This window comes from Ranitomeya variabilis, chromosome 7 (assembly GCF_051348905.1).
Source record: "Ranitomeya variabilis isolate aRanVar5 chromosome 7, aRanVar5.hap1, whole genome shotgun sequence".
NCBI classification, from domain to species: Eukaryota; Metazoa; Chordata; class Amphibia; order Anura; family Dendrobatidae; genus Ranitomeya; species Ranitomeya variabilis.
The window spans coordinates 233,393,272-233,418,050 of NC_135238.1; the positions used below are offsets into that span (position 1 = coordinate 233,393,272).

The following is a 24,779-nucleotide window of genomic DNA, read 5'->3' on the forward strand; positions in this document are numbered from 1 at the left end:
CACAGTACCTCTCCCCTGTATATATACACTGCACAGTACCGCTCCTCCTGTATATATACACTGCACAGTACCTCTCCTCCTGTATATATACACTGCACAGTACCACTCCTCCTGTATATATACACTGCACAGTACCTCTCCCCTGTATATATACACTGCAGAATTTACAATAGCTATCACTCATGTAAGAAGTGAAATCTGGCATTGTACTATACCTATATTTCTCTGCTGTATCTGGGCATCATGAATCGTGATATATTTTAAAGGGGGGGGGGCCCACTGAGACTCTTTCGCCCGGGGCCCTCAAAAACCTGGAGCCGGCCCTGTGGCCCTGTAATGAGCCTTACAGCATGACCATGGCATGACCGTCAGCGCAATGCAAGACTCATTACACGGTCACTGAGGGTAGCTGCCGCCAACAGGTGGCATTTGCAAGTTCTCTTTCATTCTAAGAAGTAATACATATTTATTTAATATCATTCAATGAACATCCTGACATTTTTAGATACAACATTCTGTGCTTATTAATATCTTAACATAAACTTTGAATTTATTAGCACTTTTTTTTCTAATACAAAGCTCCAAATTCCCTGCCCTGTATGACTTAGCTCATAAAGATAAAATGGTATTTCTCTGTAGTTACCACTAGAGGGAGCTCAGTGCATACTGTGTTATCATTGCAATGTGTACACTATGCAGTGAGTTTCTGAGCTCCCCCTAGTGGTGACTGCAGGCAGATAAACTTTTATTATTTATTTCTATGTTGATTTGTCTGTTTCACAAAACTAGAGCAGAGTCCGCTATTAGGATAAATTAATAAATAGACAAAAAGAACTAAATAGTAAATGATGGTCAACGAAGGGTGGACAGTCACTCTAAAGTTCTGTTTTCCTACTATGCTGAGAAACAAAGTAATCCACCTGCGATCGGGCGCTTGCACGACACCTCCTCTATCTACTATATTCTTTTTCTACTGTGGTCATCCACCTGAGACTTTCCAGCTGCTGCAAAGCTACAACTCCTGGCATTTCCTGACAGTCACTGACCTTCACAGCTTGCTGGGAGTTGTAGTTTATCAACAGCTTGCAAGTTACAGGTTGGCGACCAGTGTTGCCGCATTTTTCTGAAAGGTCTGCAGTCTGTGAGGGATCCTTCAGCAGGTCCCCTAAGGCGAGGTGTAGCTCAGGAATCAGACATATAGGAAGGCGTCAGGGACATTCCATTCACATCATGCTCACTTTACAAACTCACTTTTTTATGTCCATCAAATTCCCCAAAGAAAGAAAAGAAATGTTCCATGGAGACTGATTGCATCTAAATGTAGAAAGAGCAGTAAAAAAGCGTCTGCAGCACGGAAGCCATGGATCACCCTGCGATCGGAGATACTACATACAGTGACCTGACCCCAATGCAGAAAGCAAGACCACTATATAGGACAAGCGCCTCATACCGAGCCCCGATTACCCTCCACGGCAATGTAACCTGAATACTGAGGTTTTAGTTTAGGAAAACAACTCGTACATTAGCGACTTATAGAGTCTATAGGAAAGAGCTTGTAAGCGCTGAACACCAAGCCTAAGATACTAGCCACCAATTGTAGTGGAGGTCTGTTCATCAGAATGGAGAGGAGTTTTTATCAAAAGTAAAATTGCAAAGTTGTTTCTTTTTCCAACCTCTGTGCAATTGTAGCCCTATATCATATCATATATCATGATGAGAATAATCCTCTAAGTCAGAGATGTCAAACTGAAATACACAGAGGCCAAAAGTAAAAGCTTGGACAAAGTCGTGGTGGGCCAACCTGGATATTTCTTAAAAAAATGTCTACTATTAAGGAAGTTTTTCCTTATCAAATAAAACAATGAACTATTGTAATTATAGTGGAATAATATAATATGTGATGTCAGAGCAGTAAAAATCATATGAAGAAATGCCCTAATTTGTATATGTAATAATACAGGATAAAAATGTGAATATTACAGATAATAAAGTATGATGCAAACAAAAGTGCCCCCAAACACAGTATGACACCCCCACAGTATCGTCCACATGCATGGTATGACGACCCTACTGTACCCCCTCCTCAATCCCCAAAGCAAAGAATGGTGACCCCATCACAGTTTGATTCCCCACTCAGCTCTCCATCCATTACAATGGCCACATAGTCCTCTATCCAGTATAATGGCCCCACATACAGTATAACGGCTCCACATAGTTCTCCATACAGTATTATGGGCACCACATAGTGCTTCATACGGTATAATGGCCCCACATGTTCCACCATACAGTATAACGGCCCCACATAGTGCTCCGTACGGTATAATAGCCCCACATAGTCCACCATACAGTATAATGGCCCCACATAGTGCTCCATACAGTATAATGGCACCACATAGTGCTCCATAGAGTATAATGGCACCACATAGTGCTCCATACAGTATAATGGCCCCACATAGTGCTCCATACGGTATAATGGCCCCACATAGTGCTCCATATGGTATAATGGCCCCACATAGTCCACCATACAGTATAACGGCCCCACATAGTGCTCCTTACGGTATAATGGCCCCACATTGTCCACCATCCAGTATAATGGCCCCACATAGTGCTCCATACAGTATAATGGCACCACATAGTGCTCCATACAGTATAATGGCACCACATAGTGCTCCATACAGTATAATGGCCCCACATAGTCCTCCATACAGTATAACGGCCCCACATAGTCCACCATACAGTATAACGGCTCCTCATAGTCCTCCATACAGTATAATGGCCCCACATAGTGCTCCATATGGTATAATGGCCCCACATAGTGCTCCATATGGTATAATGGCCCCACATAGTCCACCATACAGTATAACGGCCCCACATAGTGCTCCTTACGGTATAATGGCCCCACATAGTCCACCATACAGTATAATGGCCCCACATAGTGCTCCATACAGTATAATGGCACCACATAGTGCTCCATACAGTATAATGGCACCACATAGTGCTCCATACAGTATAATGGCCTCACATAGTCCTCCATACAGTATATCGGCCCCACATACTGCTCCATACAGTATAATGGCCCCACATAGTGCTCCATATGGTATAATGGCCCCACATAGTGCTCCATATGGTATAATGGCCCCACATAGTCCACCATACAGTATAACGGCCCCACATAGTGCTCCTTACGGTATAATGGCCCCACATAGTCCACCATACAGTATAATGGCCCCACATAGTGCTCCATACAGTATAATGGCACCACATAGTGCTCCATACAGTATAATGGCACCACATAGTGCTCCATACAGTATAATGGCCTCACATAGTCCTCCATACAGTATATCGGCCCCACATACTGCTCCATACAGTATAATGGCCCCTCATGGTGCCTCATACAGTATAGTGGCCCCCACATATTGTTGCAAAGAGTATAATGGCCCAACATTCAATAAATAAACTACTCATCTCTGCCCATTCCCCCACTGCTCCAGACTCTTCATATATCACGGTCCTACCTGTGGGCATGCGTGTCATCTGTTCAGCAATTGCACTGCCACCACTCTCCTCCGCATGCACACATCCCCTCAACACTAGCACCACCATCCTCACCCTCCTCAGCAGGTGTGCAGCCTGGTGAGATGGTGCATGGCCTGATAGGACGTCGCACGGCCTGATGAAACTGCGCATGAGGATAGTGGCGGTGGCACTAGTGCTGAGGGAATGGCACGCATGCCCAAAGGGAGGGCTCTGCATGCCATAGGCTCGCCACCACTGCTATAGGGTCTGCCAACATCATGGCTTTAGTCAAGGAGTTGGTCCCTTTGACTTTTTTTGTGAGAGTGATACATTTATATTATACGCTGTAGCGGATGGGCAACCAGTGCAATGACTGACACAGGGTGAGGGCATCAGTGTAGCAGCTGGAGAAAAACTATGATCTTGGCTGCTGCAGTCATGATGGACTGGAGAGGGGAGAGATTAGTAGAGAGTTACAATAGTCCAGGCAAGAGTGAATCAGAGAAATAATAGGAGCTGATGCAGGTTCAAAGGTAACAAAAGGTTGAGTTCTGAAGATGTTTATGAGGAGCAGGTGACATGAGCGAGCCAGTGATCGGATGTGGGGAGGGAGGAAAGATGTCATGTGGTATAGTGCATCCAAGCAGCAAACTGAAGAATGCAGCTCTGGCTGTGAGTGGAGACTTCCCATAACACATGACTGATACAAAGTAACTGCAGAGTTACTAAATATTATGGATGGATCACAAATATAACAACTTTCTGTGCGTTACCGCTGGACACCAGGAGTTGCCGGAACTTAGAGATCTCAGGTCCTCCTGAGTTGAAATGTTGGGGGTTATTTTCCTTACCGCGTCTTTCTCGCCTGCGGGCAGGAATATGATTATTGCTACATTTTACATAAGTCCTCGGCTTTACTGCTTAGACATGTTCCCCCGGTGTTGTAATGAAGTAATTATGAATGCTCCAAGACAATGTGTGGGTTTAATAAAGAATTTACTTTACTGATACCCCGAGGAATGGTTGCAAGTATCAGACGTGTGGAGCTCCTCTCTTGTGGTCTCCTTCTTCCTCCTTGTCCCACATGACATCTCGGAGGTCACTCGGAGGCATTCATCATGGCTCCTCTTCACGATCCGTAATGCATTTATACATCACAAGCATTCATTTGGGATTTGCGGACGTCTGACGGCTAATGTCTTAATTATTGACTTCTGAGCTTGGGGGAATTAGGACATATTATAAGGTGAGATAGGATAGACCACCCTGATCCTAGGAGGTGATGTGCCCTGTACTTCTGTCCATGGCGAGTATAGTACGGCAACTTCTCTCATTCCTCCTACATGGCCCAAGTTATAGTATTACATAGTGCCGAAATAAAACCACCAAACAGTGCACAAAATATACTGCCACACAGTGCATACATAATAATACAATGTAACGGATAAGTAATACTGTCATATAGTGCATAAATAATACCATCATTGTCTAAATTATACTGCCAAAAAGTACATAAAAATGCTACAATATAATGCACTAGTAATACTGCCATATACTGTAAAAGTAATACAACCATACAGTGTACCAAATATCCATTCACTACTAATTAATGAGCAAATAATACTGTCATAAAATGCTTGATAAACACCATGTAAAGCCAAAATTATATTATCACATTATACATAAATAATACAACAATGTAACGGATAAATAATACTGTAATATAGTGCATAAATAATACCATCATTATTTGGCTATTTTCTTCCACATAGTATTTTTATGCACTACAATATAATGCACAAATAATACTGCTATATAGTGTGTAAATAATGCAACCATACAATGTACCAAATATTCTTTGACATAGTCCATTGACATCACTACTATGTAATGGACAAATAATGCTGTCATAAAGTGCTTGATAAGCACCATGTAATGCCAAAATATTATCACATGATACATAAATAATACAACACTATATGCCCAAATCATGCTACCACATAGTGTCTACATTATTTCACCAGTGTCCAAAATATACTGCCATACAGTGCATAAATTACACTACAATATAATGTCCAAATAATACTGCCATATACTGCCTAAATAATACCATCTACAGTCATACAGTGCGTAAATAATACTGCACCATAATGGACAAAAATGCTGTCCGCGAAAAACCATGGCCCAAATTTTACTGTCATTTAGTTCATAAATAACACTAAAATATAATACACAAATAAGACTGCTATATAGGGCATAAGGAATATCATCTGCAGTTTTCAAATTATTCCTCCAGACAGTGTATATATCCTACTATACTAAAAATCATATAGTGTCTAAGTAAACCCACTTCCATAAATAATATTACAATATAATAGAGAAATATTACTGCCATATAGTGCCTAAATAATACCACTATAGGGTGTTCCATACAGTGCATAAATAATTATACAATGTACTGGCCATAAATTACTGCCATACAGTGCCCACATAATACTGCTAAACAGTGCCTATATAATACTGCCATATCCTTCCCACATAAGGCGGAGATCACATCTGATTGAGGCTTCCATATATAAGAGAAGCCACAACAATCTATCATATCCATTGTATGATGGACGCTAGTAGTGCCCAACAATGGCCGCTGCCTTACAATGAGGTCGATCGGGGATCCAATGGGGAGTCTGTTGTTCTGACACTAAAAATACCGCCATATGTTGTGGTTGTAGTTTGGTTTCTGCGTGGAAGCCACAAATCAGAGCTATGGACGATGCACATTGGGGCTAGGTAGGATTTCAGCCTCTTGATGCAAGCAGTAATGTTTCCATTCATTGACAGCAAGCAGAGATCTTGCAAATGGTAAATGGTCACCTCCTTGGCCCAGCCGGACAGTGTCTTGCCTGGACAGACATCTCTCCGCTTCCTCCTTGGGTAATTTACCTTTGGTTTTTCATCCAAATCAAATCCTGTCATTGGCAAATGCTGCAGTTACTAAAAATACCCAAATTATTGTTTTTGCTGCTTGTTGTGGAGGAAGCGGAGGCAGAGAGCGCGCGGCTGCACCTGTGGATCCAGAGCACAAGCTGTCACCGGTCAGGTATGTAATTAAGCCCCCGGCCCCTGAGCTTACAGAGCATGTCCAGTCTGAATAGCATGTCCGTATCTGGAGACCCAGACGCAGACGTGAGCAGAGATTTATTTGGCAACTGCCTGTATAGTTTTATTATTTGAGCTTGATATGGCGGTAATATTTGGCCACTGTGTAGTAGTCTTATTGAGACATTATATACAGTGGGGTGAAAAAGTGTTCGCCCCCTTCCTGATTTCCTATTTTTTTGTATGTTTGTTACAAATGTTTCCGATCACCAAACAAATGTAAATATTAGACAAAGATAACACAAGTAATCACACAATGCAGTTTGTAATTGAAGGTCTTTATTATTAAGGGAAAAAGAAATCCAAACCTGCAGGGATCTGTGTGAAAAAGTGATTGCCCCCTAAACCTAATAACTGGTTGGGCAGCCATTAGCAGGAACAACTGCAATCAAGTGTTTGTGATAACTGGCAATGCGTCTTTTACAACACTCTGGAGGAATTTTGGCCACTGATCTGTGCAGAATTGCTGTAATTCGGCCATATTGTAGGGTTTCTGAGCATGAACTGTCTTTTAAGGTCATGCCACAGCATCTCAACGTTCAGGACTTTGACTAGGTCACTCCAAAGTCTTAGTTTTGTTTTTCTGAAGCCATTCAGAGATGGACTTGCTGGTGTGTTTTGGATCATTGTCCTGCTGCATAACACAAGTGCGCTTCAGCTTGAGGTGACGAACAGATGGCTGGACATTCTGCCTCAGGATTTTTGGTAGACAGCAGAATTCATGGCTCCATTTACCACAGCAAGTCTTCCAGGTCCTGAAGCAGCAAAACAGCCCCAGACCATCACACTACTACCACCATATTTTACTGTTGGTATGATGTTCCTTTTCTGAAATGCTGCGTTACTTCTACGCCAGATGTAATGTGACATAGACCTTCCAAAACGTTCAACTTTTCTCTCGTCAGTCCACAGGGTAGTCTCCCAAAAGTCTTGGGGATCATCAAGATGTTTTCTGGCAAAACTGAGACAAGCATTTATGTTCCTATTGCTCAATAGCGGTTTTTATCTTAGAGCTCTGCCATGCAGGCCATTGTTGCCCAATCTCTTTCTTATGGTGGAGTCATGATCACTGACTTTAACTGAGGTAAATGAGGCCTGCACTTATTTGGATGTTGTGAGGTCATTTGCAGGGCCGGTTTTAGGCAAAGTGGGGCCCTAGGCAAAAGTTTAAAATGGGGCCCCAAATGCTAACATATTGCACCAACAGAAACATTTTGGTTGTAGCTACATGCGCTGATTTCAGGCCACTAAACGAGCGTGATCAACAATATTGAAGTAATTCGCCACTTGTTTCCAGCCTCTTTATACTGGCTGGGGACAGAATGATCACTAGTAAATCAATCTGTCCCCATACAGTATCATCTTAGCAGAATATCTGCAGTTTTAACTGGGCGATGTGCTGATGAGAACAATGATTTTTGTTCCGGCATATACTGTACATATATACACCGTACATACACACAGATACACATACCGTACATACACAGACATACACCTTACATGCATACACACATACAGTTATATGCACAGATAGTATACACATACCGTACATATATACCATACATACACACAAATACACATACATACACCGTACGTACACACAGATACACATACAAATACAGTATATGCAAACACATACATATACCATACATACACACAGATACACATACATATACCATCATACATACACATACCGTACATGCACACATGCATATACCGTACATTCACACAAATGCCGTACACACATATACCGTACATACACACAGATACACACACACATATACCGTACATACACAGATACAGTTATATACATATAGTACACACATACCGTACATACATATAAAATACACCCAAATGCACATACCGTACATACATACATATACCGTACATGCATACACACACATATACCGAACATACAGATACACATACACGTACCGTACATACACACATACAGTATATACACATACCGTACACACATATACATACACATATACTGTATGTACTTGCACATAAACATACATATATACCATATATCCATACAAATTTATTTCACATACACAGATACACACATACTGTACATGCATACACACACAGCCATACAACTATACCATACATACACACATATACCGTACATACACAGATACACACACACGGATAGAAACATACACATAGATACACACAGATGCACACATACATATACAAGCATATACATACACACATACTAATCTTGTATAGGTGATCAGATGAGCCCTGCAGGTCAGTTCAGCTGGAGAGGGCTGCAGACCCCACTGTGGGGGATGGGGCACAGAGCAGACAGCACCTGATGATAAATTCCCAGTAAGGGAGGAAAAGACTCAAATTCAAAAAGTTCCATGACTAAAATTCTAAAGAGATAAGTTATAAAGAGCACTATAACTGCACATTACTTTTCAGGTCACTTCACAGCATACATTTTGCTGCCGTGCTGCCCCTGCAGTGAGCTCCTCCCCCATCTCTGCTCTGTGAGGAGACGCTGCAGCCTGCTCTGAACAGAACAGTGGAGGGAGCAGAAGACCCCCTGTAAGTCCTGGGAGCAGAAGACCCCCTGTAAGTCCTGCTTTTCCTCCATGATGGCTCTATGTGCTGTGCTGTGGGGCCCCTGACTGTAGGCGAGCACTCACCATTGGGACGCTCCATGCAGGGGGACAGACGGCAGCCAGTGAGCGCTCTCCTCAGTCTGGTCACTGTGAGGTAAGGAAAGCGTTCATTGGCCAGCGTCTCTCCCTGCATGACACGCCCCCTTTTTGATCTCCTGCACTTGGCGCCCCGCTCTCTCCCCGACACTCGGTGTTCCATGATTACAGGAGGGAGTGAGAGGGGCCCGATCCTGCATGATACCGGGCCTGCCTGCAGGGGCCCCCCTCCACCTCTGGGCCCTGGAGCAGTGCCATCAACAGTATGTCTGCCCCTGGCTGGGGGCCCCTAGGGCAGCGGGGGCCCCAGGCAGCTGCCTAGTCTGCCTGCCCCTAACGCCGGCCCTGGTCATTTGTGACCTCTTGGATGAGTCTTCGCTGCGCTCTTGGGGTAATTTTGGTTGGCCGGCCACTCCTGGGAAGGTTCACCACAACTCCATGTTTTCTCCATTTGTGGATAATGGCTCTCACTGTGGTTCGCTGGAGACCCAAAGATTTAGAAATGGCTTTATAACCTTTTCCAGACTGATAGATCTCAGTTACTTTGTTTCTCATTTGTTCCAAAATTTCTTTGGATCGCGGCATGATGTCTAGCTTTTGAGGACCCTTTGGCCTACCTCAATTTGTCAGGCAGGACCTAATTAATTTATTTCTTTATTGAGAATAGGTGTGGCAGTAATCAGGCCTGGATGTGACTAAGGAATGTGAATTCAGCTTCCCAAAGATGTGATAAACCACAGATAATTTATGTTTTAGGGCTGTCCCACACATCGAGATAATTCCGGTACCGGAATAAATCGGTACCGGAGTTATCCGTGTCCGTGTGCCTGGGAACTCACGGAGGCCATACGTGCGGCACACGTGTGCCGCCCGTATGGTGAGTGGGTACCACACGGAGCGTGTGGTACCCACTCTGCATGGTGCTGAAGCTGCGATTCATATCTTCCCTGCAGCAGCATTTGCTGCAGAGAAAATATGAAGAATAGTGTTTAAAATAAAGATCCATGTGTCCGCCGCCCCCCCACCCCCTGTGCGCCCCCCCGCTGGTCAGAAAATACTCACCCGCTCCCTCGCTGCTTCCTGGTCTGGCCCCATCTTCTCCTGCATGCGGTCACGTGGGGCCGATCATTTACAGTCATGAATATGTGGCTCCACCTCCCATAGGGGCGGAGCCGACTATTCATGATTGTAAATGATCGGCCCCACGTGACCGCATACAGTAGGAGGCGCGGCCAGACCAGGAAGGAGCGAGGGAGCGGGTGAGTATTTTCTGACCAGCGGGGGGGCGCACAGGGGGTGGGAGGGCGGCGGACACCTAAATCTTTATTTTTAACACTATTCTTCATATTTTCTCTACAGCAAACGCTGCTGCAGGGAAGATATGAATACCGGCTTCAGCACCATGTGGGGGGGACAGCGCTTACTGTAGCGCTGTCTCCTGCACGCACACGGACCCCAGATGGAGAATGTCCGTGTGAGGTCCGTGTTTTACGCGGACCCATTGACTCTATTGGGTCCGTGTAAAACGTGCGCTCCCACGAACACTGACATGTCTCCGTGTTTGGCACACGGAGACACGGTCCGCAAAAAATCAATGACATCTGAACAGATGCATTGATTTTTATGGGTCTACGTGTGTCAGTGTCTCCGGTACGTGAGGAAACTGTCACCTCACGTACCGGAGCCACTGACGTGTGAAACCGGCCTTAAAGGGAGGAGGTCAATCACTTTTTCACACAAAGCCCTGTAGGTTTGGATTTCTTTTTCCCTGAATAATAAAGACCTTCATTTAAAAACTGAATTTTGTGATTAGTTGGTTTATCTTTGTCTTGTATTCACATTTGTTTAGTGATCTTTTTTCTCATTACACCGTTTACCGATTGGATTAATTTATTTTATATTTTAATAGATCGGACATTTCTGAAAGCAGCGATGCCAAATATATACATTTTTTTCAATTTCTTTTATTTTCAATGGGGCAAAAGGGGGGGGGGGCATTTGAACTTTTGTTTTCTTTATTTTTTTCATATTTTTAAAAACTTTCTTTTTTTTTTTTTTTTTTTACTTTTTACTGTCTTCAGTATTCCCCTTAGAATCATCTGATCGCCTGTGCTATACATAGCAGGGCTTCAGCAGAAATCATGATCTTTTATCAACATTGGCCATGAGCCGTCGTTCACGGGAGTATCATAATGACATGCACGGGGGTGGTCTGCAAAAAAATTGTGAAGACAGATCAGGTATTATTTTCACCGGTTGATCGGAGAAGCTGAAGCAACATTTAGGAGGTTTAAAACTGGGTGAGGAACAACCAAATTCTGCTACAAAGGTGAGGTTATGGAAGATAGTTTTATGTCACATGTCTCATGTCATGGCAAGACTGAGTACAACAACAAAACAACTTGGAATCAGAACATGTCCACCAGAGCCATCAGCTCAGAACTTGTAGCGACCAGTGGGACCAGCTACAGCATCTACTGTTCAGGGAAGTCCGGCCATAAGTCGTCTTCATGGAAGAATTGCAGCCAAAATTTAGACCTTCTACATGGAAACAGGGCCAAGTGACTCACCTCTGCACGAATGTAAGGACTGTGGTGCAGAAAAACGTCAGCAGGTCTCTGGACTGAGGAGTCACAATGTGAAATATTTACCTTAAAGAGGGTCTGCAGGAGCAGCGGCGCACGGTGGAGGGTCCGGCAAGTCTGGGGCTGCATTCAGCACATGGAGTTGTGGGTTTGGTCAGTATCAATGGTGTCCTCAATGCGAGAAATCCCGGCAGACACTGACCCATCAGGTGATATCATCAGGAGGCGTCTGATTGTCTCCAAATTTGTTCTGCCGCAAAAAACGACCCCCAACATGCAGCCAGTGTTATTAATACCAAGGAGCCCTGGAGGAGATGATCCGACCCACAGACCCCTGATCTCACATTGTCCCGTCTGTCTGGGATCACACGAACAGACAGAAGATCTGCGGTCAGCTCTCCAAGATGTTTGGAGCAACCTCCTGCCGAGATCCTCCATAACCTGTGTACTAGTGATGAGAAGAAGTGATGGAGGCGACGGGCAGTCACCAGATACTGATGATGGAGGCGACGGGCCATCACCAGATACTGATGATGGAGGCGACGGGCCGTCACCAGATACTGATGATGGAGGCGACGGGCGGTCACAAGATACTGATGATGGAGGTGACCGGCGGTCACCACATACTGATGATGGAGGCGACGGGCGGTCACAAGATACTGATGATGGAGGCGACGGGCAGTCACCAGATACTGATGATGGAGGAGACAGGCAGTCACCAGATACTGATGATGGAGGCGACGGGCGGTCACCAGATACTGATGATGGAGGGGACAGGCAGTCACCAGATACTGATGATGGAGGCGACGGGCAGTCACCAGATACTGATGATGGAGGAGACGGGCGGTCACAAGATACTGATGATGGAGGCGACGGGCGGTCACCAGATACTGACGATGGAGGCGACGGGCCGTCACCAGATACTGATGATGGAGGAGACGGGCGGTCACCAGATACTGATGATGGAGGTGACCGGCAGTCACCACATACTGATGATGGAGGTGACGGGTGATCACCAGACACTGATGAAGGAGGCGACGGGCGGTCACCAGATACTGATGATGGAGGCGACGGGCGGTCACCAGATACTGATGATGGAGGCGACGGGCGATCACCAGATACTGATGATGGAGGCGACGGGCGGTCACCAGATACTGATGATGGAGGCGACGGGCGGCCACCAGATACTGATGATGGAGGCGACGGGCGGTCACTAGATACTGATGATGGAGGCGACGGGCGGTCACCAGATAATGATGGTATTTACATTTCTCTCTTGTTCATTCCTTTTGCATTTTGTTAATTTGTGAAAATAAACTATTAACACTTTTATGAAAGCTTTTTTACACACCTGCCTACTTTATGTATTACCATTATTTAGGCTTCATATAGCAGTAATATTTTATAGGCACTATATGTCAGTATTATTTTATATGCATTATATGTCAGTATTATTTTATAGCCACTATATGTCAGTATTATTTTATAGGCACTATATGGCAGTATTAGTTTATAGACACTATATGTTAGTATTATTTTATAGGCACTATATGGCAGTATTATTTTATAGGCACTATATGGCAGTATTATTTTATAGGCACTATATGGCAGTATTATTTCATAGGCACTATATGACAGTATTATTTTATAGGCACTATATGTCAGTATTATTTTATAGGCACTATATGGCAGTATTATTTGAGCATTCTATTTGTGTCAGTTGTTTCCTCTGCTCACATTTGCATTAAGGGCTGTCCCACACGTCCAGATAATTCCGGTACCGGAATAAATCGGTACCGGAGTTATCCGTGTCCGTGTGCCTGGGAACTCACGGAGGCCATACGTGCGGCACACGTGTGCCGCCCGTATGGCGAGTGGGTACCACACGGAGCGTGTGGTACCCACTCTGCATGGTGCTGAAGCTGCGATTCATATCTTCCCTGCAGCAACGTTTGCTGTAGAGAAAATATGAAGAATAGTGTTTAAAATAAAGATCCATGTGTCCGGCGCCCCCCCAACCCCTGTGCGCCCCCCCGCTGGTCAGAAAATACTTACCCGCTCCCTCGCTGCTTCCTGGTCTGGCCGCGGCTTCTCCTGCATGCGGTCACGTGGGCCCGATCATTTACAGTCATGAATATGTGGCTCCACCTCCCATAGGGGCGGAGCCGACTATTCATGATTGTAAATGATCGGCCCCACGTGACCACATACAGTAGGAGGCGCGGCCAGACCAGGAAGGAGCGAGGGAGCGAGTAAGTATTTTCTGACCAGCGGGGGGGCGCACAGGGGGTGGGGGGGCGGCGGACACATGGATCTTTATTTTTAACACTATTCTTCATATTTTCTCTATAGCAAACGCTGCTACAGGGAAGATATGAATACCGGCTTCAGCACCATGTGGGGGGGACAGCGCTTACTGTAGCGCTGTCTCCTGCACGCACACGGACCCCAGACGGAGAATGTCCGTGTGAGGTCCGTGTGTTACGCGGACCCATTGACTCTATTGGGTCCGTGTAAAACGTGCGCTCCCACGAACACTGACATGTCTCCGTGTTTGGCACACGGAGACACGGTCCGCAAAAAATCAATGACATCTGAACAGATGCATTGATTTTTATGGGTCTACGTGTGTCAGTGTCTCCGGTACGGGAGGAAACTGTCACCTCACGTACCGGAGCCACTGACGTGTGAAACCGGCCTAAGGGGACATTTGGCAAGTGTGTGTGATCTGATGGCCAGTAGGTAAGTGGGAAGTTGCAGAATTAGCCCAAGCTGAGGAGCTGCAGATTGAATATATATTGGGATGGAATTAATCACCAAATAGGCGGAGCTTAGTGGGAGGGGTGGTGCCATGTTCAGGAATCGGTGCAGATCTACCCCAGCCCATGCGAGGCGTGCTCCTCCTTATCATTGCTATTAATAGTGATCCACTATTCAGGGCAGTGTGATTGGTTACCTTGTTGCAGGATCTTTCCAAAATATTTGTTGTGACTGGTGCAGTTCCACCGCCTGGACCTGAACTGGTACTGACACTCCCGCACCGCCATCTTGGCGCCCTTCGCCACCTCGCTGACGATCTCTGGCTCCGTCTGGCACAGCTCGGCCTGTTTGCCGGCCAGGCGCTTGGTTTTCCTGCAGATGCTGTTGGGGTCCATCACCAAGGGGCTGCCAACTGCCCTGCCAAATTAGTAAAAAAAAAAAAAGAGAGAAAGAAAAAAGAGAGGAGAAAATAAGTGGAGGAGCGTGGATTGCACTGTCCATCTGGGCGCCGCGGTCACACAAAGCCCCGCTTGTTACAATGATATGACTCAATGTTCTTTACACGCCGCCCAATGTTATTCTGTCCCGGTCTTTGCCAAGGGACCTACGATCTCTGCGGCCGGAGAAACAGCACCCCCGCGGTCTATTTCCCTCCTCGCCCTGAGACACCGCCCCGCCGGTCCTCCGCAGAAGGGAAAAGCACAACAAAGCAGACAGTGCCTCGTATTATCTGGAAGCTGTGAAATAATATTAGTGAAATATCGAGAGATAAAGCAATATTTTCTCTGTCTCGGCACCGGCGAGGTGTCCAGCTATTGTTCCACGGACGTGACCACAAGAGATCCGAAATGATGAGGGAAGGGAATTTGTGGCGTGGGGCGAGAAAATCCCTAATATAGTGTCAGGACAGGAAGCGGGAGGGGATTTTGTACTGGACAATCGCTCATAGTGCAATTCCCTAATGTAATAAGGTTCACATTAATGAGGCTATCAGGGCGCAAACAGCCCCTTATTACAGGCCCTTGTGAAATATGTAGTTTATCCCTCTCATAGTGAGGGTCCGGGTGCTTAGACCCCCAAAGATCGCTGAATTTGCTTCACTTAGTGGCAGTGAGACTACGACTCCCATTATCCCCCTCACGTACTGGATTTGCTGGGACTGTCCATATTTTTCAGAAACCTTTAATGTCATAAACCTTAAAGGGGCAGGGCTTAAGCTAACCCAGCCCCCAATGTGTGGTCACTGGTGGGTTTTGGCGTGACTAAGAAATCTTTCAATTGGGAATTTCGAAATACCATCACAGGCTCAGGCTGCTAGGACATGCTGGGATTTGTAGTTCCCCAACATCTCAAATGACAGAAGTCGCTGACCTTTGTTTTTTATTTCCTAAGATGTGTTCTATTTGCAGTCATTTGATGATGGCCGTGTCTTCTTCCCATCACGTGTCTTTCTCATCTGTCCCGTGTTGTATTTAGGACTTGGCTACTAATCTGCACCACAATAGCTCCAATCAGAACTGCGGCATCATGGGACATGTAGTCTCCAGCATATTCCTGAAATTAGTGACATGTTCTTCTCCAGCGCTTAATCAGGAACACGACAGCGTGCGCCGCCAATGGTAACACCCCAGCAATAAAATGTAGCAAAAATATTGACTATTCTACATTTGTTAACACTATAAGAAGCTGTAGGTAATTTTTTTCGATGTTCGTTAAATCCCTTTAAAAAGTTTCAAAATATAATTTGCACCTATTTATGTCTAGTTTTAGGCTACGTTCCCACAATGAGTTTTTGGTAAGTTTTTTACGCTTCATATTTTTCAAAAATGCAAGTTAATTGGTGAAGAAATAGAAATGGTGAAGAAAATCTGCAACATCAAAAACTCCCCAACAGCTCATGGTGGGAACACGGCCTTGTTGTTTTACGGCGGTTTCTTTGTTTCTTCTTTTAAGTTGCACTCATTTTAGTCTATTTCCTACTTGTCCGTCAATGTTTTTTCTCACTTCGCCATTGCATACGTGGTTATTATAATCCAGAAATCTCCGGACAATTCAATTTGTTACTTTTTAAGAAGTCTAAAAAGTTTTGCACAAACTCCACTTCCCTTCCGGAATTTTTTTTTTTTTTCTTTTGTTTGTAGGACAGAATTTTTTGCAAATATGTTGAAGTTGAAAGCAAACTATTTTAATGGATCATGTGACTTTTTCTGCAAAAAAGGTAAAATGACAAAAAATGGAAACAATTGTTTCTATTTTGCATAAAATTCACAAACCCTCATATCATTTTGAAGAATTTACCAGAAACAAAGAGGTGACAAAAAATAAAAGTGACTGAAAAAAAAAACACGAAAATGATGAATGATGCACATAATTCCCACACTTTTTTTTATATAGTTGTCTTGTGAATACAAACTGTGTTCTTATGTATGTCATGTGGGGGTCCCCAGCTGCGGACCCTCAATCAGAAAGCAATTCTTGTTGTGACAGAGTTGGCCATGCATGCAAGGACTGGCTGATAACAGAGAACAGTAGATTGCAATCAACTGTATATAAAGGAAGGATAAGTTTGGCGTAGCTTTATATCCCGGGCGCTGTTAACCCTTCAGCGACCGGCGCTGTCCCCCTCTCCTGTGAGTGCTCATAGCTCACATTCCAGGAGTGTGTACAAGTTTGCAGCTTTCTGATGTCGATCTCATGTCACCTGTCCATCACAGCACAAAACTTCTACCCTCGGGGAGGTTTCTTACTCTTAAATCTTCTATCTTTCCCCACTCTTTTTCTTTTTTTTTCTCTCCTATGTCACTTTGTCTTCTGAAAAATGCAAACAAATGGTCTGCTCCCCGAGGCCGGGGCCGATCCTGATGACAGATGACAGCTCAGAGAGATGGGAACTGAAGGGTTAATGAGATTCCCGACTGCCTGGGAACGACCATAAAGACTCCTCCAGGGCACTGACTTGATCCCCCTGAAATCCACTTTATTGCTGTAATTCAGAATATATTGGACAATTGCTTATGTTGCAATTCTCAAAAGCCGTTACATGCATGTGATCGGTCTTCCAGAATACATAGAATTGATGGCCTATCCTTCACTAGTAAACCTCAGACCCAGAAAGACAGACAGTAGTTATGGCTGGAATACTCAGCACAGCGACTCCATTTGACTATGGTTGAGTCAGGTACTGCAGCTTAGGCTATTGAATGAATGAGGCTGAGCAGAAGTAAACAGGTTGACCTGTTGACCTTACATTAGGAGAGGTGATTAAAAAAAGATCAGCACCCCCTCTAATCAGCTGCTTGATCATCCAACAACCAAGGAATTGCAGATCAAATCACACTCACTTCAATGGGAGCTGAGCTGCAGTACCCACAATGGCCACTACCCAATGTATGGCGCTGTGGTGTCTGAGATTCGTACTCTGCTTTATGATGACTATAAGGGGTTAATGTCTTTAAAGAAGAAGAATACAATTTAAAAGAAAAAATAACTTGACATAATTGCAGCAATTGTACCATCTACTGCAGGCAACATCTCCTCTCCTTGGACCACCTGCAAGAACCTAATCCCACCTGCAGGGCTGACTGCCGCCACTCACCGGAGAATGAATGATGTATCAGGGTGCAAAGATTAAGTGACATCTGTGTTATTGTCTGGGGAGCGCACAGCGCCACATATTAATGGTAGAAAGTATAAACTGCACTGGAGATTGTGGAGAGATAATCATCTAGTAATACAGTATCAAGCAAGTCAAAAGGACAAAATACAACAATGAATGTGCTGATCCAGAATTACATCCTGTATTATACCCCAGAGCTGCACTGCCTATTCTGCTGGTCACTGTGTACATACATTACATTACTGATCCTGAGTTACATCCTGTATTATACTCCAGAGCTGCACTGCCTATTCTGCTGGTGCAGTCACTGTGTACATACATTACATTATTGATCCTGAGTTACTTCCTGTATTATACCCCAGAGCTGCACTCACTATTCTGCTGGTGCAGTCACTGTGTACATACATTACATTACTGACCCTGTACTGATCCTAAGTTACAGTCTGTATTATACTCCAGAGCTGCACTCATTCTTTGGCTGGTGCAGTCACAATGTACATACATTACATTACTGATCCTGTACTGATCCTAAGTTACAGTCTGTATTATACTCCAGAGCTGCACTCATTCTTCGGCTGGTGCAGTCACTGTGTACATACATTACATTACTGACCCTGTACTGATCCTAAGTTACAGTCTGTATTATACTCCAGAGCTGCACTCATTCTTCGGCTGGTGCAGTCACTATGTACATACATTACATTACTGATCCTGAGCTACATCCTGTATTATACTTCAGAGCTGCACTCACTATTCTGCTGGTGCAGTCACTGTGCACATACATTACATTACTGATCCTGAGTTACATCCCGTATTATACTCCAGAGCTGCACTCACTATTCTGCTGGTGCAGTCACTGTGTACATACATTACATTACTGATCCTGAGTTACATCCTGTATTATACTCCAGAGCTGCACTCACTATTCTGCTGGTGCAGTCACTGTGTATATACATTACTGATCCTGAGCTACATCCTGTATTATACTTCAGAGCTGCACTCACTATTCTGCTGGTGCAGTCACTGTGTACATACATTACATTATTGATCCTGAGTTACTTCCTGTATTATACCCCAGAGCTGCACTCACTATTCTGCTGGTGCAGTCACTGTGTACATACATTACATTACTGACCCTGTACTGATCCTAAGTTACAGTCTGTATTATACTCCAGAGCTGCACTCACTCTTTGGCTGGTGCAGTCACAATGTACATACATTACATTACTGATCCTGTACTGATCCTGAGCTACATCCTGTATTATACTTCAGAGCTGCACTCACTATTCTGCTGGTGCAGTCACTGTGTACATACATTACATTACTGATCCTGAGTTACATCCTGTATTATACCCCAGAGCTGCACTCACTATTCTGCTGGTGCAGTCACTGTGTACATACATTACATTACTGATCCTGAGTTACATCCTGTATTATACTCCAGAGCTGCACTCACTATTCTGCTGGTGCAGTCACTGTGTATATACATTACTGATCCTGAGTTACATCCTGTATTATACCCCAGAGCTGCACTCGCAATTCTACAAGTGCAGTCACTGTGTACATACATTACATTATTGATCCTGAGTTACTTCCTGTATTATACCCCAGAGCTGCACTCACTATTCTGCTGGTGCAGTCACTGTGTACATACATTACATTACTGACCCTGTACTGATCCTAAGTTACAGTCTGTATTATACTCCAGAGCTGCACTCACTCTTCGGCTGGTGCAGTCACAATGTACATACATTACATTACTGATCCTGTACTGATCCTGAGCTACATCCTGTATTATACTTCAGAGCTGCACTCACTATTCTGCTGGTGCAGTCACTGTGCACATACATTACATTACTGATCCTGAGTTACATTCTGTATTATGCTCCAGAGCTGCACTCACTATTCTGCTGGTGCAGTCACTGTGTACATACATTACATTACTGACCCTGTACTGATCCTAAGTTACAGTCTGTATTATACTCCAGAGCTGCACTCACTCTTCTGCTGGTGCAGTCACTATGTACATACATTACATTACTGATCCTGAGTTACATCCTGTATTATACCCCAGAGCTGCACTCACTATTCTGCTGGTGCAGTCACTATGTACATACATTACATTACTGATCCTGAGTTACATCCTGTATTATACTCCAGAGCTGCACTCACTATTCTGCTGGTGCAGTCACTGTGTACATACATTACTGATCCTGAGTTACATCCTGTATTATACCCCAGAGCTGCACTCACTATTCTGCTGGTGCAGTCACTGTGTACATACATTACATTACTGATCCTGAGTTACATCCTGTATTATACCCCAGAGCTGCACTCACTATTCTGCTGGTGCAGTCACTATGTACATACATTACATTACTGATCCTGAGTTACATCCTGTATTATACTCCAGAGCTGCACTCACTATTCTGCTGGTGCAGTCACTGTATTCAAGTATTGACAAACAAACCAATAAGATTTTGTAGCTCTTTCCTTTCAAATTACATTTTACACAGTCCAAGCCTTTATCTCTTGCCGTGGTGACTGTTCTTACTGAGACTATGATTAAATATTTTAAATTACCCAACCACTAAATATATCAATATCTACTGTACATAAAAAAACATTTTGTATGTGAAAATAAACTTGCAGCTGTACTTCTATAATTATACATCACAATATGCCCAGGTTATACCTGCATGATCCATAAAAATATGTGCAAGAATATGTATGCCTTATACTAGTATTACATATATAGTTATTTATGAAAAGATGCCCATGTTATATCAGGTGTAAATATGTAAACATATTCAGGAGATTCCAAGGTTATTCCAGCTGTACATATATAATTATATACAGAATATGCCCAGGTTATACCGGCTGTACATATATAATTATATACAAGAGATACCCAGGTTATACCAGCTGTACATATATAATTATATACAGGAGATGCCCAGGTTATACCAGCTCTACATATATAATTATATACAGGAGATGCCCAGGTTATACCTGCTGTACATATATAATTATATACAGAATATGCCCGGGTTATACCAGTCGTACATATTAAGTTACATTTTGCAGCAGACCAGCGTTCTGTACAGTAGTTGCAGTACTCCGCCTTGTCAGCAGGTGGTGTGCTATATTTAATAATAATCTTTATTTTTATATAGCGCTAACATATTCCGCAGCGCTTTACAGGTTGCACACATTATCATCACTGTCCCCGGGGCTCACAATCTAAATTCCCTATCAGTATGTCTTTGGAATGTGGGAGGAAACCGAAGTACCCACAGGAAACCCACGCAAACACGGAGAGAACATACAAACTCTTTGCAGATGTTGTTCTTAGTGGGGCTTGAACCCAGGACTCCAGCACTGCAAGGCTGCTGTGCTATCCACTGCGCCACCGTGCTGTCATACATGTGTGTATATATATCACTCCACATGACGTAGAAATGTTACTTCTTCCTATATTGAGTTTTTCTATGTTCCACAATGTTACAGACACAACTGATGTGATAACAAATCATAGATACATTATTAATGTATAATGGAGATCTACGCTCAGTAAACGCCTCTCTGGTCAGTAAAGGGTTAATAAATATCCAAAAACCCGGCACTCAACTTCAATTAAACTTGAAATTTATTGCGTAGTACAGAAAACGTTTCGGTCTCATGCGACCTTCATCAGTTACTACAATATGTACAAAATGAAATAAATAAATAAATAAACAAATAAACAAAATAAACAGCAACATAAGCATAAGTATAAAACAAAAAAACGAAACAGAAGTATATACAAAAGGTGGGATACGTCATATCTTGATTCAGATGATAGACTACATCGGGAGTACCACATAATAAACCTATACCACACTGTAAATGAATGCAGGTGAAAAAGAGAAGAAAGGAAAATGCGCTAGCGTACCGTACTTAAGGGTGATTGTGTATCACTTGATGAGCGGAATTCAGTAGATCCGGTAGGAATAACTATGGATACAGAGAGTGCCCGCTGGTTTAACAAAAGATATATTGCGTGTCCATAGATTGTAGATAAGAGATGCTGACCCACGTGCCCCAACCTGATGTATGTTACCTGGAATATGGCTGCCCTAGTCCTATGTAGGCTGGGAATATGGCTGCCCACATAGGACTAGGGCAGCCATATTCCAGGTAACATACATAAGGTTGGGGCACGTGGGTCAGCATCTCTTATCTACAATCTATGGACACGCAATATATCTTCTGTTTCGTTTTTTTGTTTTATACTTATGCTTATGTTGCTGTTTATTTTGTTTATTTATTTATTTCATTTTGTACATATTGTAGTAACTGATGAAGGTCGCATGAGACCGAAACGATTTCTGTACTACGCAATAAATTTCAAGTTTCATTGAAGTTGAGTGCCGGGTTTTTGGATATTTATGGTACTAAGGTGTGGGAACCTACCCGTGCACCCCCGTAGCAGTGCTCACGTTTTTTGTTCACCGCAGTAAAGGGTTAATGACATTGTGCAAAATCCCGTAACAACAATGACGATATAAACCCGTAGCTCGGCTCCCGCCAGAGATAAAGCGCTCCTTCTATATTAAAAACCATTTATTTTCCGGAGTTGATTCCCCTTTCTCTGAACTCTTCCTTTGTTCTTAAAATCGGCTAATAAGCGGCTGCGGGATTTAACCCTTTGCTGCACAGAGCTTAAAAACACAATATACTGTCATCTCAGTCTAAAAGCAAATCAGACAGAAATGTCTTCTCATACCAGGCAGTCGTGAAGCAATCAATGCTATTCTTGAAGGGGTTAAAAATGTATGGAATTGACGCATAGCACACAGGATGGAAGTGCTGAGGATGTTACTAAGGGATGAGCAGCAGATCTCAGACAGAGAAACAATTGCACAAATCTCATCCAGATTCTGCAAGTTCTCTGCACGGAATGTCACCTGCCTGCACTTTTTTCAACCATGTAAATTTTGTTGTCAATATTGCAAGGATTTCTTGCAGATTTTCTGCTTTAACTTGACGCAAATAACACAACGTGCTAAATTTTGTTGCGTTTTATCAGTGGGAAAGAACAACAAAAAAGTGCGGAATTCAAATTTGTTACTTTTTCTTTTTCAGATTCTGCCAGGTAAAGTCAGTAAATGCAGAACGTCCCTGCAGCTTTGCTGTGGATTATTTCCAATTCCATTGCATGTGGACTGGGTGAATTCACATGTTTAGGAAACATCTGTATCAAAATTAAGATTTCTGCATGCAGATTTTTCACGGATTTTATCCTTGGCCTTGCAGAGAGGTCAATTCATAAGAAAATACCCTCTACGAATCCACATCATAAAATGCACATTGCAGATCTGACAATCTGTGATTTGTGCAATTCTGCAGAACATTGTATTGTGATTTTTATTCCAAAAGATAATGTTTAAATTCCAACCGAAAATCGTTTACAAATCTGCCACATGTGAACTCACCTGTACAATGTATCAGAACAAATTCTGCATCTGTGTCACATACAATCATTATAGGCCTCGGTATATAAAGGTAAAAGGTCCTATTCACTGACAGCAAGCAAGATCTATTAGAAAATTGCAGTACTCATCATTTCACTATAATAAAACATGACGAACTTCACAAAAAAAAGTTAACAAATTCCCTTTAAATGAACCCTGGAATAAACCCAAGACACCAAAAGCTGCTCCCCTGTGTTTACTGCTGTATGTGACACATAACAGTACACGGAGCGCCTGCAGCAATGTCTCCAACATACTAATTCTCTCAAATTTCCAGCGAAGCAGATTCCCCGTCCTGGTCGTCCTTCTGCAGGTGGTGGCAAAGCCGTGACATACTGGAAATCACACACAGCTAATAATAATGGCTTACTTTTAAAGGGCCACCAACAGCATTCAGCTTATAATAATCCGGGCGCAATATAAGCAGAGCAGCTGATGGACGGCACACAGATGCCCAGAAAGGTTTCTGGAGAAAGGCGTAGGGAGTTTTTGGACTTTCTGTCAGTCAATCCCAAGTGTCATTCTCTCCCCAACCTGAAATGACTGATAACAGAGAACAATAATTTATATTCATCTGCACAGGTAATGGAGGTAAAGTTTAGTTTTAGTGTTGCTTCAGGCAAAAACCACTGTCATACTGTACACATAACTACTGCCGCCATATAATACATATATAATTCTGTCATACTGTACACATAACTACTGCCGCCATATAATACATATATAATTCTGTCATACTGTACACATAACTACTGCCACCATATAATACATATATAATTCTGTCATACTGTACACATAACTACTGCCACCATATAATACATATATAATTCTGTCATACTGTACACATAACTATAGCCACCATATAATACATATATACTATTGTTATATTGCAAATATAACTATTGCCACCATATCTGCTATATAATTGTCTAAGGGTCACTTCCGTCTGTCCTTATGT

General features: G+C 43.3%; 1 protein-coding gene across 2 annotated transcripts in view; it reads right to left on the reverse strand.

Moving 5' to 3' along the window:
- The window catches only part of WNT6 (Wnt family member 6), a 67,080-nt gene that overhangs the window by 12,586 nt on the left and 29,715 nt on the right, over window positions 1-24,779 (reverse strand). The window contains exon 2 of one of the 2 annotated variants that reach the window (XM_077273183.1): window positions 14,886-15,101. In XM_077273183.1, coding sequence (XP_077129298.1) covers window positions 14,886-15,084 — 199 coding nt within the window. In that variant the 5' untranslated portion in view covers window positions 15,085-15,101. Of the gene's footprint in view, window positions 1-14,885; window positions 15,107-24,779 lie in introns of both variants that reach the window. The other variant, XM_077273182.1, reaches the window with a different exon arrangement.